Source organism: Chamaea fasciata, unplaced genomic scaffold (assembly GCF_029207755.1).
Source record: "Chamaea fasciata isolate MVZ Bird 193981 ecotype frontalis unplaced genomic scaffold, bChaFas1.0.hap1 SCAF_2, whole genome shotgun sequence".
NCBI lineage: Eukaryota > Metazoa > Chordata > Aves > Passeriformes > Sylviidae > Chamaea > Chamaea fasciata.
Window position 1 is genome coordinate 62,893,803 of NW_027094087.1, and position 18,935 is coordinate 62,912,737.

General features: G+C 34.6%; 1 protein-coding gene across 8 annotated transcripts in view; it reads right to left on the bottom strand.

Moving 5' to 3' along the window:
- PCDH9 (protocadherin 9) overlaps positions 1 to 18,935 on the bottom strand; it is a 685,482-nt gene that overhangs the window by 635,626 nt on the left and 30,921 nt on the right. Inside the window, exon 3 of one of the 8 annotated variants that reach the window (XM_066176260.1) lies at positions 9,506 to 11,850. The exons of the other annotated variants lie outside the window; for them this stretch is intronic. Coding sequence (XP_066032357.1) covers positions 11,746 to 11,850 — 105 coding nt within the window. The 3' untranslated portion in view covers positions 9,506 to 11,745. Of the gene's footprint in view, positions 1 to 9,505; positions 11,851 to 18,935 lie in introns of those variants that run through there. 8 annotated transcript variants of the gene reach the window in all.

Consider the following 18,935-nt stretch of genomic DNA (forward strand, 5'->3'; position numbering starts at 1 on the left):
GCAGGTCCCTTCCTGACAAAGGCTAGTGCTGAATTTGTAGCCAAAATCTAAGCAATGTTTAAATGTCTTGTAAGCTCCTTCTTTGATTTTTTTGTAGTAAACATAGTGGGAAGAATATCCTATGATTTTCAAGACCATTAAGTGCTATAGTTACGAAGAATTCTTTTGCTTCAGTCTAAACCTGGGGATATTCCTTACTGTAATGTTGATTCATGCATATGTACTTCTTTTTTCAGGCTCTTAAGTAATGGAAAGTAAAATAATTTGAAAAACTTGTTCATTTTAAACTTGTGTCAAGAGGCTAAACTATGCTAACTTCAATTTTAATCACAGAATATACTTGCATTTGTCTGACTTTATAAGGTACACGAAGTATAGGGCCTATTTGAAAGAAAAATTTATAAAAATGGATCAAATAAAGCAAGGAGGCTCACGTTTTCTCAAGATTATTTGGAGGAAACAAAACTGAGCACTCATACTAGAAAAGAAATGTGCAATGCAGAAATAGAATTCTGGTGTAAAGATTAATGTGATACAAATAAAAAATTATGGTTTGAGTAAAACAGATCTCTCTCAGCCTCATCTCATAAATAGCCACACATATATTCTATCTAACAACTAATTTTCATTCCCATCATAACAATTTCAAAGTTAAGAAATGTAGTTAAAAATTCACAGCACAAAAGACAGAGAAGTTATTCTTTAAACCCATTAGTGGGCAATCAGCCTTAAACCAGCTCACATTTAGCATGCATTGTATTTTTCCCCACTCAGTTTATAGCATTAGGTCCATTTATTTTCTTAACTGTACAGGGTTTCTTGAAGTGTCCTGCAAGTACTTCAACCACCTTAAAAAAAAAGAAAAAGAAAAAAAAAAAAAGAAAAAAAAAAAAAAAAAAAAGAAAAAGAAAAAAAATTTAAAAAGGCCAAGGAAAGAATTTCTGTATGTAACTAAAGTTCCTCATATATGACCTTTTTTTTTTTTTTTTTTTTTAAATCTAAACCACTACCAGGAGAAAACACTATCCATTCCTTATTGTGTGAGAAGGCCAGCAAAGTGTAATTACATCTGGTAGATTGCTAGCAACAACCTAGACACTGAATCTCTGAAGACAGGATGTGTCCCCAGAGTTCCCAGCTTTCAATAAACATTAAGATACTTCATGAGATATTTAAATTTGTGCTCACTGGGCTGTGCTAGAAATGCTGTTATAATACCTGATGCATTAAACAATTTGTTGTACTCACATAAACGGTTGGGCATTATATTTACTATCCTATTATTGAGTTTTCAGCTTGAAAATTACAGGACTTGCATAAGTACAGTCACACTATTTTGAAGAAGGAAATGTAGTTTAAAATACTCTAGGCAAGTTACTGCTATGAAGTAATAGAGATAAAAAGCAACAAACAAATAAAACCCTTAAAACCATACCAAACATGAAAGAAAACAAAATGTTAAAACTCTCATTCAATGACTGCCTTTAAAGTTCAATGTCTTCATTAAATTTGCTATGAATTTAATGACAATAATTACCAAAACAACTTTATTTATTAAGATTTATGGTTGCATTCTACAAATAAGCACAATCTAACCATGTCATATCTAATATGCATGCAGCAAAAATTGACGAAAACACATACAATGGTTTTCTCCATCTCTAAATTATTGAGTTAGCTAAAATGTTCTGTTTGTAGGAAAGTCACAAAGAATTTACGGAAGGGCAATACCTAATTTGTACCTGAAGTTGTACTGGGCTGCTGATTCTAATCAATAACACTTTCTAAGTGTGTTCAAAGGCATTTAAGTAAAATGAAAGCATTCAGAAATGCATCAAAGCATTTAATGCCTAGATACTGAAGTGATAAGCCTGCTGTAAAAGCCTAAAATAGGTTAGACAGATAAGACTGGCAGAGAAAAAACATAGGCTAATAAAATACACAGTCAGGTATGAATAGAGACAAATATGCTTGGAAAAAAAAATACAGAGAGACAAAAAAAATTATTTGATTTGAAGAAAACCTGGTGCTTGTTTATATAAACACTGTTTTTAGTAGCATAGTTTTAAACACCGTGCATGCTATAAAGGAAAACATATCCAGATAACACAGCTGCTCTAGATAATAGCTTTTTAAAAAGGAAAGACCCAGCCTTTAAACGTTTTTATGTAAAAGCAATTAACATTCCCTGGGAGGTAATGCCATGACATACAGGTGCTACATTGAACTAGTTCCTTCTCTAATCAAATATATCAAATCCAAATAATCAGATCCTACAAGGAATATTAGTCTTCCACAGCATTAGTAGGCACAGTTGATAGAGCAAAATAAGGAATTGTAGGTCATCTGGTGCTGTTAAAAATGCCAAACGACTTGTGACACCATACTCTCTGTTTCTTCACAACTATACACAGAGCTCAGGTGTAACATTTCAATTGTAGACAATGAGGCTCAGTCGAGATGATCCCCACCCCGAACATGGTTCCTGTCTGAGCTGATCCAGCCTCAGAGTAGAACTTCACATATTTACATAAATTAGCATATGAGAGAAAAAAAGTACCAATCTTTTCTAGACATAATGTCTGGTAATCAAAAGAAACAAAAGGCCAAACTGCAGTTGAAGCATCCATGAGATTACACGGCAGGGTTTTCCCTCTTCCTTGCACACCCATGGCAGTAATCAGGGAACAGCTGGGGAGTAAAGTGATTGCTGTGTATTTATGCTGCTGAGTGTCCAGAAGGGATGATAAGAGCCCACTGAAGTTGCTGAGTGACTAAGTAAAGGTGAATTATACCTTTCTGAAGACTGACACAGTGTGTGCCACCCAGCCTCCTGAGATGTCCATTCAAAGGTGTGCTACTCCCAGGAAACTGAAGCTCATGGTCCAAAGGCTGCACACTGGCAATTTCTGCAAAATCTGTATCGGCCATCAGTAATGAAGGAAGCAAAGCTACGGAAGAGCTCTTTTATTTTTGGCATTTTCAGAACAGCTTGAATACTAATAGAGAAACATCTCGAAGGTGACACTGCTGAAGTAGAGTGTGACTGCAACCAAGAAGCAATGAGCCCCCACAACCTCTGCTGAACAGAAATTTCACCAGCTGCCCACTGGGCCATAGACCTGGCCTGTTTTAACACTTCATCAGAGTCCCCAGGGCCAGCCAGCTGATCAGCTCAGCTTCAGCTAAAGAAAATCCAGTGGAGCAAGAGAGGGGTGGAAAATCTCTCACTTCGCAAGGCAGAAAGACAGCTAGACAGAGGTTAAGAAAGTTCCCTGTCAGACAAGAAATCCTCCTTTTTAGCATTTTTATATTTTCTCCTGCATAAACTTCAGGCAGGCTGGGTCAGTGTAAACATCCTCCCCTCCTCTCTGCTGCACAGGGCCTCTCGCTTATCCCCTGCCGGCAGCTGTGGCTTGGGAGGCAAACAGTGGTCATGCTGTTCTGTGCACAATGACAGACAAATAAAAGAACAAGCAAGCTTGGGAGATTTAAAATCTAGAGCTGAGGGATTTCTCCGTGTCTCTGTGATCCTCCCCCTAAATGCGAGAGCTGTTTTCTTCAATAAATGAAGCTCGTAATAAACATCTCTCCTCCTGTGTCTCCAGAGCCCTCAGGGAGCTCTGCAATAGCAAAGTATAGAAATTTGCAGAAAGGTGTCCTCTGATGGATTTGTCTTACAGAGTATCAGTTGTTACAAACTGCCAAGAAATGGGAAATGGGATGTCTCAAGACACCCGTGGACTCTATCATTAAAAATCATTGTATCAAATGCATATTTGAGCTTTGTTTCAAAGAAGTGCTTGATTCCATCAAACTTTTTTTGAAGCATAAAGGTTTATTTATAAGGACTTTTTGCCTTTCATACCTTCCTGATACACTCAATTCACAGATACTCCAGTTAAGGGTACAAAAAGAACTTGTGCACTTGTTAGACAATTTAGATTTCAAAATGTATTTTCTCACAGAAAACTGACATTGAAATATATTAAGTTGAAAATACAATGAATATGTTTCTAAAGTTGAAAAAGGCAAGACCAGGTTGTAACTAGACCTCACATCTGCAGAGTGAGAATAAGTATGATGGAGGACAGATTCAAAGTGTCTTGTCTCAGCAGGGTATTATAATGGTACACATTGTACATGCAGAACCTTAGAAACTCTCATAAATGTACTTACAAGAGCTGAGAAGTAAGTGCTCTGCAATCTTTAATCAGCCCAACATTCAAAGCCTGCTGAAATTAGAGCAGATCTTCTTTTCAGCAGGCTTAAGGTCAGGTGTTTTACATATACTTAAAAATAAACTCAGCAAAGTCATTGCTTGACCAATTTGTGTCCTTCCCCCTCATACGGACTTATCTGCCCAGATATTCTAAGAGTGAGGCAAGTCTCCTTTAACAATAAACACCAAGTTTTTACCTTTACAGAATCAGTCCTCATTTAAAAGTCAGTTGAATTTCCATTTTATCTTATGCACCATCAGCAAAATGATTTATCTAAATTTGAACTGCAGAAATTTATTGCTAAGATAAATGTAAAAGTCAGAAACATGGATTTTCAGATACTGTATTCACAGAGCTGGCAATTAGAAAAGCCATCCTTGACTTTCTACTGGCACTGACAGGAAAGTCATTAAGAAGAATTACATGAATTTACAGGCTTTTCACAGTAATATTTTCTGATCACATTACCAGCAATCTTAACTCTCTGAAATATCTAGTGTGCAACTTGGGGTGATGGAAATGAAAATAAATATCAAGAAGGATGTAAAATATCCCCAACACAGTAATTCTAAGGCTTATTTTCAAAGATATTTTAGCTCTTTGCACACTTATCAGCTCAACAATCCAAAAAGTTAGTGATTCCAGTACAGTTAGTAACAAACTATCTGTTTGCATTGTGTAATTGAGATTGGACATGTATCCAACACACTCTGGGAGGAATCTGAATGCCATTTGGATGATCTAGAGAGATGTGTTACACCACTATGCCAGCTCCCACAGCAATCATAAACAAAATCTCTATTATTATCAATGAGAACATGATAGCTGTTGCTTCATCTTGAAAATGAAAGCAACAAAAATGGATTTAAAGTCTTCAGTATTTAGAAGACAGAGATAATGCCTATACAACAAAACCTGCAAAATCATTGAGATGAGCTAGAATTTTATAGGAGCAGGTCAAACAAAACTACACAACATTTTTGTGAAACAAAAAAGGTAGGCAAATTACTTACCTGAACAGATAAAATGTAAGGCACACCAAACATATTATCTCACTTAAATTATATACATGCACACACCCACACATAGATTTTAAAAGCATGTTCTATACAAGGTTATTATACATAGGGATATATAATAAAAAAGTAAGATAGGGATTACTGATTTCCTATGTGTTTAGTCACTTTGTCATTTATGCCATAACTGTAAAACCTTGCAAATAAATGGTTTCTTACAAGAATGTAAAGAATAAAAAGACTTTAAAAACAACTCAAAGTGAAAATAAATAAAAATACCAATATTATGGGATACCCCACAAAACAAACTTCTTAGTGGTTTTTATTCTATTTATGAAATATTAAAGGAGGAATTAAACTATACAAACATTAAATATAGTAATCCTTTGCTATATAGTTCATACACAACAATGCTAGTGACTCATAAAAGACCTGAAAGCATCTTTGGCAGGATTTTATCCTCAGAATCCTGTAACAACTCATTATGCATTCTACATTTACTTTTGTGAAAGGACAAAAAAAGCAAAATTTACCCTACAACAGTTTATTACCTCAGCAGTTTTTTCACTTGGTGGAAGAAGTGAGCTTTATATCTTGCAATTTTATTGATTATATTATCATTTTCTACTTAATATCACTTGCTTTAGCACTGACAGTGTGGTTAATATTACAGGCAAACAAGCAAGAACCGTACTGCTATAATTGTCCACTAAAAGGCAACTTTGAACTGCTGGTAGATTTTTATCTTCTATACATGTTTATGCTTGAGTCAGGCCTTTGGGCAGTACAGGAGGTCAGGTAAAGATAAATGTTGGTTTGTCTAGTGTCAGTAACTAATAAGCAATCACCTTGGCCTAAATCCTTCCCTGAGCCTTTGGAGGATACGGGAGGTGATGAGAAACAAGTTCTTGATCCCTTCTTTTTGACCTCAGACCCCTATCCAGCACTTATGAGGTAGCTGGAATCTGTGTCACTGCCATGGGCTTTACACAAGCCCAGGATGAATAGATTCCTCTTTCTGTTGATGACTCCTGCTTCTGCCCTTCTCCTGTACCCAGCCTACCCCTAAAGACACCAGTGCCACCTTTTGAGTTGGAGGAAATTGGTTGAGATTCTTTGGCTTTTTGTGAATAGCATTTCAATTATCACAGCTATTAACAAAGAGATGTACCCCATATATATTATTACCATTGAAAAATTGGTACTCTTTATTAGAGCGAGACTAGATTTTGTTTCTGTTGGAATGACCATTCCTTTTTTTCTTTTGGTTTTAATTATGCCTTCCACTCCAAAAAGTTTTATAAACTTCTGTGTTTCAAGGCCAATCTTCTCTGATCTCCAATTATAGCATGTTTGACATTCATATGATACAATACAGACAGAGGACAGCTTTCTGTTTAAAAATCTCTACCAGCTGCATCTTCCTATAGTTTTGTTTACCATCTAACATACTCAAAATTTTGTCTCTGATTTCCTGAGTTAGTTCTCAACTGGGGATTTGATCTTGAAACACATATACAACTTTCTTTAATTTGCTAAAAGGCACTGTCTACAGAATTGACGTCAGTGCTGTAAAATGTTCTGCAAATGCAGAGAGCAAGGCACATGGGATCTGGCTATGACAGTACACTTTTGAAGTTATTGTTGATATAAACATTGTCTGTAATCAAAACAGTAAATCAGATAATAAAAATAATGAGTGGTGGTATATTTCATCTCTTCTACTGCCAAATAATAATTAAAAACGAATATTTTTCTTCTGACATTTTAGCATATATTCTCCTGAAAATCTGAAATGATGGATAATTTCACTTTTGCTGCCTTTTTTTTTTTTAAATAAAGCATCTTCACTCCTTGCATCTCCTTCTAAATCCTTATCATCCCTCTTTTCATACAATACTCAAAAATGTCATCTCAGGATAACCTTTTGCTTGCTCTCTCAGCAGATAAAGATTGTCTAAAGAAATCAAACTTATATTTTCCAATTTCCCACTTTGAAATAATCAAGAGCAGAAAATATACAAAGAAATACAGTTATGATTCTTGTTCTTGAGCTCAAACTATCAAATTATCATTTGACCCATTTTAATAATTCAAAACTATATTTTTTCTTTTTATCTTAAAAATGTCAATTTAATACTATCAGTTGTAATGATAGCCTACTGCCTCTGATGAAAATGATTCATTTAGAAATGAAGACCCATTTTTATGCATTTATTAATGATATCCTTTAAAAATTAATAAACAAAGGAATATATTTAATACTTCCAAACACTAAAAGTGAAAAGTGTATCAGGGTATCAGTGTTATCACTGAGAAAATATGCAAAAGATCCAGATCGGACCCGTAAGATTAGACCAAAAGGGTCTGGTCCCACTTCATTCCTTATTTTAATGTCTGGAAGGCCTGGAAGAATGCTGTTTAAAGTACTGCCTTTACAAATCATAGAAGTCAGGATGTCTTGAAACAACTGACCACTGCTGTACTAAATATACCCTTCTAATAACCCAGCTGAAAAAAAAAAAAAAAAAAAAAAAAAAAAAAAAAAAAAAAAAAAAAGTTGGAGGGAGAAGGGAAGGTAAAAAGTAGACAAATTTTGTTTTAGAAATAAGAATAATTTAGAGAAAATAAGGAAGTCATCTACATATTTAAAAACTAGGTTATGGAAGGCACAAAGGGAACCATACACAAATGCTCATTATTGTGTCTCTTCCTATCTCCTCACCTCATTTGACTTCAAAGCTTTTTTTTTTTTTTTTTCTTTTTCATTTCCAACACCTCTCCAATGGAATTCTTGAACTGCAGTATTGATAGGATTGATTCATGTTCATGACATGAATCAGCTCTCTGATATTTCTACTTGTATAAAAATTAAACATGTTTCTTCCAAAGCCATTGAAACTTCTCAGAGTATTTCCCTGACTTTGCTCTGGGTCTGACCAAATGTAATGAAAACTTGCTAGATGACTACAGTTTCTTGGCAACTGTAGATGATGATATTAATTAATTAATTAAATAAATAAATAAATCAAAAAAAGGTGTATTTTCTGTTGAGTGTTGTTCAGAACTTTCCTGACAAAAAAAAAAAAAAAAAACCAAAACAAAACACACATCTATAACTTTGGACTTCCCAGTGGCGAAGACTGGAGAAGCAAAACTTAGGAGATATGAGACACAGAAGTTAGACTGATTTTTATTTACCATTGAATTAATTTTTAAATATTTTGGTTTGATTTCCTGAATATCTGTCAACAGAGCACTTTCTGATAAATGCCATAGGATAGTACTGACACCTGAAATAACTGAAAAAAATGAAAGCAGGCTTCTGTATCATATATGAAACCAACACAAATGTAGAAAGATGGGATATAAGTAGAACTTTCTGAAAGATCCTAACAGAGATGTCACTCAGCAGACCCATCACGGTGGTCTCGCTTCAAAAGAATCTTCTGCTATCAAGATATGTATCTTTGTTCAGCAATGGAATTTAGAAGTGAGGAAGAAGGAAAAAAAAACCCAAAACAACAAACCAACATTCCATTGTTTAGCAACATTCTTCAGTCAATCAAGGAGTAAAGTAGACTTTCCACGTAACATAAGCATCTGTAGTTCTTCATCTGGCCCAAGAGGAACTGGCCAAAAAATGAGATATCGTGAAAAGCATCACTGAGCTAAATTAAAATAAATTAAATATTGAATGAGTTTAGGTATTTGCTTTTCCTGCTGGAAAGAATTACACGTGCATACAATGATGGGAAAAAAACCAAAAACAAAAACAAAAACAAAACAACAACCCAAAACACCTTAAATCTTCTATGCATTTGGAGTGTTTCACAATTGAACAAATCTCCAGTTTCAAAGCCTGCAGTGCATGAATGTACTAGACTTTGTGATAAAGTGTATGATGGCTCCAACCAAGGCTGTCCCCTTGAAATGACAACTAATGCAGAACACTCAAAATGTTTTCATTTATCTCTTTCAGTTTACCTGCATCCTGAAAGTCAGGATGTCAAATTAGGAAAACCTTATGCAGAGTGACCTGTGCATCAGATCAGTATATCACTTCTTCCTTCCCACTTGTAAAAAAAACCTTCTGATAAACAACTTGAATTGATTTTCAGTTAATGCAGATGCAAGCAGATACTATTTTTAGCAAGAACTCCCTGTCCTAGACTCCCAGACTCTGAGACTGAAGCCAGGCCCAAGCTTATTCGAAGTGAGTACTGATAAACCATTGAATTAATGGAAACTTAGAAATGCTGGTTTTAACACATTTTGATCTTTAACTCACTCAAACATGGAAAGGTAAAAGTTTAAATGTTAATTTATATAATATAATTTTATAATGTTAGTTTAATTTAATCCTGTCAGGATTTCAAAATTAGTATTTTGAAAACCTGAAAGGATAGAATGTATGGACAGTACCCAGAACTTCATCTAGAAAAGTGCAACCACAGCCCTACAGCTACTGCTATTCCTAAAATAACAGGTGATTCAGGTGGCCCTTCAGGTTGCAGCCCTGGGCTTCCTCTGTAATCAAATAATTGCATAGTCAGGCTGGGAAAGACATTTAAATGACTGCATTCCCACGACTTAAAGGGGCGTAGACTCCTAAATACTTCTATGACAAGACCTGTAGTGCAGAGTCTGCCTAACCTTACATATCACTAACTCTGCCCATTGACTTCATAGGCAGCCCTGGGGAGTGGGTTGTCTGAAAGCTTACTGCTGTTTCAAATCTAAACCAGGTATGTAAAAGTAGATGCCCTGACTTTTGCTTCAGTGGTTCTGATGAGATAAAAGAAAAAGAAAGTAGTCGGCTCCAACATTCATTATGATTTTATGTAAATTATTTTAAATAGGGATTCTTGCCCTCCAGAATATGAGGATCCTGAATTTGATCTACATTTAAAGTTAGTTTAGGAAACTCTCAAAGATTTTGCAAGTAAACTTTATATTTGTTTGGAAATACACAATGATGGTAGGGTATGTGTTCCAGTAAAATGAAAAACACTTTAAAAAACCTTAGTGTTATTTTATCCATTTACATTTCCATTCTTGTATTATATAAACAGTACATTCACTCGGAGGAAACACTGGAGAATTATTTATTCAGGTAAGATTTTTTCGCAGCATTTATAGGCTAATTGTCTATGTAATTCTTATGAAATATTATGCAAAAGTCTCTAAAAAGAACTACATGTGGGACTGCCTAAAAAAAATCAGAAAATATTGTGGTGATGGATGCTAAGGACCAAAAATTAGGATATATTAGCTTGCACAGGATTTCACAGACATTTCTACAGAACCCCACTCTTCGTACTGATTTTAGAGAATTTCTTCATAAAGGTAGATCCTTGAAATTTTCTTATCATTGTGCCTGAATGAGCTGTCAAAATACAAATCTATGTATATCTACTAGAAAGCATTCTCCTGAGGCTGAAGTTCTGGAATCCAGCTTAGTCAGGAAGAGAAACCACGGAAAAAGAAATTACAGTCCTAAATGTTACTGTTCTCAGTAAGAAATCTCAGCCATTTACAGCACTAGGCACAAAAAAAGGATACCAAACCCCTTTTCCATAGCCAAAGTAAGTAACACATCTGTATTTGATATTCATTCCTTTTCCAGTAAATATCTGCACCAAGTTAGAATTTTCAAAATGTCTATCACTTTACATATATAGATTTAATTTAATTTAAAACAAGGCTCATTGTATAAATGCATTGCATCTTAAAAGAGAGGCTTCCTCAAAATCATAGCATGAGAGCTTCCCGTGGTTTCCATGGAAATGACCTTTCACTATTTCCATGGTAATGGATCTAGTTTTATATATTTCTCTTTCATGGGACTTTATTATACCAACAAAGCTACCATCCAGAATATAGTTCTTAACTTATGGATGTGAACTCACTGAGGGAAAGTATGTGGCTCTCAAGCCCCATGGGCATGCTAAGCTTTTGTATATCTTTTTTAGTACTGTGCAACAGACTTTTGAGAAAGATCACCTATTGCAAATTGTCAGTGGAGAAATGCTGACATATTTTGCTCATTTCTATGTTTCTAAAGGAGTCTCTGGATTCATCTGCTGCAGTCTTTTCCAGACTGCTCCACTGCTCCCAAAGGCAGAACAGCTGGAAAAAAATAGAATGGATTGAGAGCTCAGAGTCTTCTATAAATTCCAGGCTGTTGATCATATCCTGCTGTGAAATAAATATTATCTAGGGCATTTACTGAAAATCTATAGGCCTTTGAAATTGCATAGGCTTGTTGATCTTTCTTTTAGAATTTATACTTGAAACTGTTTTTTTTTCTTCCCTCTTCTTCTTTTTTTTTTTTTTTTAATTGTTATGGTTATTGTTGCTATCATTGAAACCTAAAATCTTCTTCACTCCAGAGACAAAATGAATGGAAGCAGTGGATTCAAACATATAAAACTGAAAGCAACAGAACAAACAAAGTATCTGAGTCCCCAGCAGCCTTGAGACATAAAGACACCCAGCTGGACCTAGGGTGTGAAGTGCCTTAAGGTGTTATGAAGATGGAGCTTGGACACGATGGTGGTGTCTCTGAGGTTCACAGATAAAAATCCATACCCTTTGGAGAAATGTTCCTGTAAGATGCAGTTTGGAAGGAAAGAAAAAAAAAATCAATAAAGCTTCTTCCATCCCTGTCACATGATCTCGGGTTTAATAATAAAGTAAACCCCCTCCCAAACAGGTTAAAAAAAAAAAAAAAAACAACAAAAAAACCCACAAACAAACAAACAAAAAACAAACAAAAAACAAACCCCTAAATTAAAACTGTGAGGAAACTGCTAGAGAAGTGAAAATTCCTAAGAGAATGAAAAAACCACATAAACCTGATTAAGCAATTTAGTCTGACTCATGTCTACTTGGTGATGATGCATAAGAAAGGAAAAATTCATGCCTGTCATTCATGTTTGAATTTTCTGGGCTAGCTGTTAGAAAAATGCCAATTTTTAGAGTAAGTTAGACATGAGACAGACACAGGTGGCTGCAAGACAATGTTTGCATGCAGCAAAGGTAAAATAGCCATTTTTCAGCATGAAATTTAGTTTTAATGCTCTTTTTTTATTAAAGTAAAAAATAGGTCAAAATAGAACCCTTGCTCTTAGAAATTTCCTAACTCCTTTGTCTGTTTCAAAGGAGATAATGATGAACATATAAATCAATTTTCATTAAGTAATCAACTGGCATAAAACCACATGTATTACTTTACATTACTGTTAAAGAATATCTAAAATGCTAGGATCTTCAGTTGTGCTTTTTGTTAAGGTACTACAATGACAATGACTATCAACGCTTCAGCCTGCTATCACTGAAAACATTCCACTCCATTTAATTCTCTTCCTTACACATTTCTAAACGAAGAGCACTGCAAGTACTGACTTTTATTCTATATATTGAACTCACAGCCTTGTCAGAGAAATATTTGGGCTGGAAATACTTAGACAGAACACTCAAAGAAATATGATGAGTGAAAAAATGGAAGTCATCTAGCTTTAAATCTCCACAGAGTTCATGTTTACACATGAGCTACTAACATTTAAATTCATAGGACTGATTTTGGCCACTTCAGGATGAAATGAGATCAACCAATGCCTCCAAACTGTTTGTTTCTCTCCACTAACTGTAATAGGTGTCTAGGTGATTAGATCATTCAGTCAAATAAATTTAATCCAAGATAATTGCAGGCAACTGACAATACTAAAGGACAGCATTTATTTTTCTTGAACAATTTTTCTTACACAGCATTTTTGTGTCAATAGTTCTTTAGAGAAAATGCTTAAAAGAGTTTCTGAAATCATTTTTATAAGTGAAGTTTATATCTTTATTGATAATTATAGATTTTTAATTTTATCTCCTTTTTTTTTTCCTCCAAGTTCTTGAAATAGTCCTGTTTAAAGAATGCTCAAAGCCTTTACTTAAGTGAAGTATTTGCTTTAGGCAACCAACTATTTTTAGATATGACAGTGGACTAGTTTTTCTTTTAAATAATGCTGATTTCCCATTTATTTCCACTGTAGCTTGACATTCTTGTCACACAAAGACAGACTATCTAATTCCTTGTCATGGTCTATAGCAAAGATGTTTACAATGGTACCTATAAAAGCATTTGGATCAGAACAGTAATACACTGCTTCTGTTTTCAAAGGTATAACTCTAAGTGATGTCAACATTTGCCTCCAACAAGGTAATACTCTGTCATCCTGATATAGAACTACATCAGCAATAGAAATTATCTAAGAAAGAATATTAATTTAAAAAGCAAAGAAAAAAAATCAATAATTTTGGAAGTCTGGAGAGACTGGACCAGCATAAGAGAAGACAAAAAAAGCCCCAAACAAACCCATAATTAAAACCCACAAAAAAGCCATGTCTAAATTCTTTTAAAAATAAAGCATACAAACAATAAGAAGTGCAGAGACTTAGCACTGTTGAAGCTTTATTACTGTACCCCTCTGGTATGCAGGTATGTCACCACAGAGACGTAAGTGTCCTGTCAGAGACTTCTATAAAAAGAAACACATCAATTGCAGAAATAATTGACTTAAAAGTCACCTGGAGATAAATACCAAGTGTACTGGTTGTAAAATGATGTCTCAAAGTTTTGTCATTGAAGCACACATAACTGCAGCTCCTTCCACCCCTATCTCCCATGAAGGACAGGGCAGCGACATTCCTGTCTGGAAAGGAAAAACCGCCTTGGTTCTGCAAATGAGCCTTGTGGTTACCCTCTCTTACCAAGGAACGTATGGTTTTCTGGCATGAAATGAGGTTTGTTTCTGTGATCTCTAAATAAGCTTTTAGAAAGGCCAGTTTGAAGAAGCTGGAGAAAGAAAATGTTTTCCAAACCACCCATAATGTTATTGTCAGGCATATTGCTGTGTCCCGCCAAACCGAAAAAGTAATATTTCTGACAGCAAAATGAGCTCTTACATGATGTTGCAATTAACATATGTTCCAAATGATAGATTGTTTTTCAAGTATTTAGCATTAAAATTAAAATTAAAAACAAACAAAAAAACAAAACAAAACAAAACAAAAAAAAAAACAAAAAAACAAAAAAACAAAAAAAAAACAAACAAACTAAAGGCAAAAGGATGGATGATGTGACACTTCTGGAATTGGATTCGCTGGCATAGTCTTTCAACATTCTATTTTCTGATCCATCTAAATATCTTAGTAGCTGGTTAAAGCATGCCCCGTCCCTCCCAACTCTAGGAACTGTCGTAGCCATTTGGATTCAGAAAAGGACTATGTTCTCCACTGTTTTTAATTAACAGCTTTCTGGCCATAGTCAAAGCAATACTTGAGCAATTTCCATTTAACATTTCCCATCTATCTGAATTCTAATCCACCCACTCCTTTTGATAAGACACTGAGTAGTGACCTGAAAATAGTGTTGCAAAGAAGTTTGAGAAAGAATCTGGCAGGGGAAAAATTTGCCAGGTTAAAGATTCGATAACCACTGGTTACTAATTTAAACTGCTAATGGTCTAATGGAGCTGGAGCTAAGACTCCTATTGATTAGCTGAGGTTCGCAAAACATTCACTACCAAATATAATTTGCTGTATATAGTTACATTTACAAGGCAAACAAGCTAAAAAAAGAGGAGCAACTCTGCCACACAGTAGTGGCAATGAACGCAATAGCTGTGAAGCTCTGTGATGGGACCTGACATGCATTTCTCCATATATTTACATTTTAAAGTTTTAATGAAAGCATATTGTCAGGGAGTGCCAAGCCTACTACGTATTTTCCCTATGCAGTGCAGTGACAAGATCCTGTTTCATGTTGCAAACAAGAAAACATTTTGTATTAAATGGGGAGTGAATATGCAAAAATGAAATTGAACAAGTTCCTACAGCAAATCTGCTCCCCATCAAAAATCTAAAAGAAGGTTTTTTCAAAGACAAAATCATTTTACTCCTTTTCTTATGAAGCAGGTTCTTATCAGATGTCTAAATGCTGGCTGTTGGGAAATTTTCTCTGTCTTCAAGAAAGCTGCAAAGATGCTAGAGCACTTCCTGAAATTACATCAGCAAAATAATTTCATCTATTAAGAAAATAAAGTTGAAAACAATTCATGCATATGGAAATAACTGACTGAGTCAGACTGTTAAATGCCTTTTAACATCTAACTTCATGGATTGATGGTATCACTTGATATACAAAAAACTGCAAAAACTTAAAAAATGTAGCATTCATAAGATCAAAATAAGATTTGATTTAAGCCTCTTCCAGTAGGGTATTGTTTTGAGTTTATCTATGTTCAAAAACGAATTAAATTGTCCCCCTGGGTACATAACAAACTGTTTTTCACTTTTTCCTTTGATGATGGCTATCAGTTATGAGATTTTAGTTTATTTTGGCCATAACCTGGCTCTTACTAAGCTGAAAAAAGGCATGTTGATGTATCACACTCAGTATGACTAAATGGTCTAGAAGCTGGAGCTCATCAGTCTCACGCATGGCTCTTAAAAAATCCCAATACAAGAAGTCTATCCTACTTAGGGAAAGTTACCATATCCTAATTCAACAACCTCTTTGTTTTTACCACCATTTTGCCCAGTTATTGCAGTAGTTTAATGATTTATTAAGTGAAACTTAGGATGGGACTTCTGCTTATGGACACCAAGGATCATTTTTCTGTCAATGACATCAAATTATTTTAAAATGAATGCAGGATCTCTCAACCTCAGGTAAAGTCAGATTCCGCACAAGAGGAATCCATCCATCCAGCACTGGATGACACAACCCCTGGAACACCAAGGAGCACTTACAAGTGCACTGTACAATACTGAGACTAAAAGGCTCCTCTCAAATTTAGCTGCCAGCTAATATGGGCCTGGGATACCTAATCAGGTTCCACATAAGTCTAATAACTTACTTTTGGCAGTAGTGTTGCAATAAAAATATTCCTAATTCATAATGGAAAAGGTGACAATGTGAACCTTAGCAAAAAGACACAAAACTGTACATCAAGAGACAGTTATGGGTCCCAAGTCCAGCAAGCCAAGCAAGTGATGACTACCATCAAATCTATCAACAGGCAGTGTGCCGACTTGCAATCCTGATGACAGTGAATGTTTTATTTATTCTGTTGTGAGTAATGTTGGTGTGCTATTTCTGGTCTCTGTCTGTATTTGCAAGAAAAGTGCAGGATCCTACCTCCTTTTGGTCATCAGTGTTTCCTCAGATGTGAATACTTGAATATCTGTTCCCATTTCAAGAATTAAAAGTGAAAATGACTCTCATTTGGAGTATCAGTGCTTCACCGTAATTGAGTGTGGAGCTAGCCCCATAGCAGATCTTTAATGAGATAAATGTTATTACAGACTGTTAAAATATAGTTGAGTATGGTGAAACTATCTCTCTGCAGAGATTTGAGGGCTCTCTTTAGAGCCTGATTTTCAGATTCTTTTTGAAGACAATTCAAAACTGTTCTTCGGTCTTTAAAGAGGAGTCACTCAGAAAGAAAGATCTGATTTTCTGTACGAATAGCACCATTAAAGTTAACGCATTTTGTAAGTAAAGTATTCAGCTGAGTATTATCTGCCATTAAGATAATTAGGTCTAATTTTGCCTTGGACCTTAGTTGAAGCTTTGCAGTGGGAAATAATTTCTAGAAGTTTTACCTATTTAAACAGACAAGTTAAATAGGGGATTTCGAAAGACATTTCTAGCTCATTCTCAAATCAGATTTACTTGACATCAGAATTACATTTTTAATGTGCAAAACTCTAACTAACCATACTTAAGGAGCTATATTGGGATTTCTGAAGGGAAACTATCAAACTATATATGTCTTCAGATATGCAGATATGCAGTGCCAGTGAAAGCATCTTGAAGAATTACTATCTCCTGATAATACAGGTATGCAATACGGAGTTGTCAAACACATAAAAAACTGACCTAAAACTGTACCACTAACAATTTTCATAGTGACGATGTTAAATGTTTTTTAAGATTTCATCTACAAAATTGGAAGCCAAATCCTCTTTTGATTAAGTAAACAGCCAAACAATAGTCCATTTCATGAGAAACAAGACTGCTTTGTCCTCAAAAGAAAAATTATACCACCCTCTTCCTTAACCTTTTCAGTCATTGCTAAACATATAGTTAAATAGAAACTTCTATATCCAGGCAAAACAATTGTCACTGTTTTCTCCAGATGAAGAAGGTCAGACATGAAAAAAATAATTGTTATTCTAAGCTTTACAGAGCTCAATTACTCTACTCTACTCAGAGTAATACTCTACTCTCTACTCAATTACCTCTCTACTCAATCCTCCATTGATGCCAATGACCAATATTTTTACCTCAATTACTACTGAATCATCTAATAATAACATTAACAACAAAAGACATGAAATTTCAGAATAAAATTGAAAGCTTGAAATAGATTTAACTGTGTACTGTACCACTGCATCTTTCTCCAGCATTGCCATATTTATTTTTGTTTTCATTGGGAGCTATAAAACAGATTTTTGGATATTCTGAAACAAGGATGTTTTTTTCTATGCTTTCTCTGCTATTTCATCCAATTTATTCTGTATTGTCTTCTGGATTGGGCTGATATACAAATTGAGATATATTTTATCTCGCCCTTGAAGTCCAATACATTCTTGAACCCACACCCAATCTCCAGCAAAAATTACAGAGGTGCCAGGAGACACCGTGTTCAATGGAGTTGCCTAAATTACTTGGAAGCAAATGGAATTACAGTACCTTGTGACAGGGCAGACCTGATTAAAATCGTGATGGTGCTAAACACAGATTTACACATATTTGAATAATGTGGAACTGAATCAAGATACCAGTTTAAAAGGATTTGAACAAGAAAATTCAACACAAAGCCTCAACATTGTACAAAAGAACTTCTGAAACTTTATTGTGAATTTTAAAGTACATTTAGAAGGGATCTTATCCTTCATATCATTAATTAAAAATAAATTTAAAGAAATCCACATACTATTAGTTTGAGAAAAGTTCAGTACAGACTTTTTGAAGTCACAATATATACATTGCATGAGAGTGCAATAAGCTTCCAATTACATTAGGTATATATTTCTAAAATAAAGAGCTTTGATTTGACATGTGTGAGAGGCATACTGTTTACAATGAAAACATTTTACAAAAAATAGCAAAGGAAAAATGGAATTTAATACATTTTGAATGTACAACTACTTTATATTTTTTTAGGTAATTCTTTACTCAAAGTGTACAAAAGTCCATTTTTAAAGGACACCTGTTCACTTGCACTGCCCAATACTGATTAGAAATCATAGTTTTAAAGATTCAGTACTATACATATCAGTGAAATCTTATTCAACTCCACAGCCACTACAATGAAGAAAATATTACAGAATCATTGACAGCATCTTCTTCTCTCCTAAACTATGCATAGATAAATACATAGCAATGGTGCCTATTACTACAATAAAAGTGAAACATTTCACCTGATTTTTGCAACTATTCTTTGCATAAATATAATGCATTGTATATGTATATATATATATATATATATATTAGTTTATTTAACAATCAATTGATTGCTTATTTTAACACTCAGTAACATACAGAAGCACATACACTGCTATCCTTAAATATTTTCCACTCTGTAGTGGCTCATAAGATTCAAAAAATCAACACTGCAAATTTGTAATT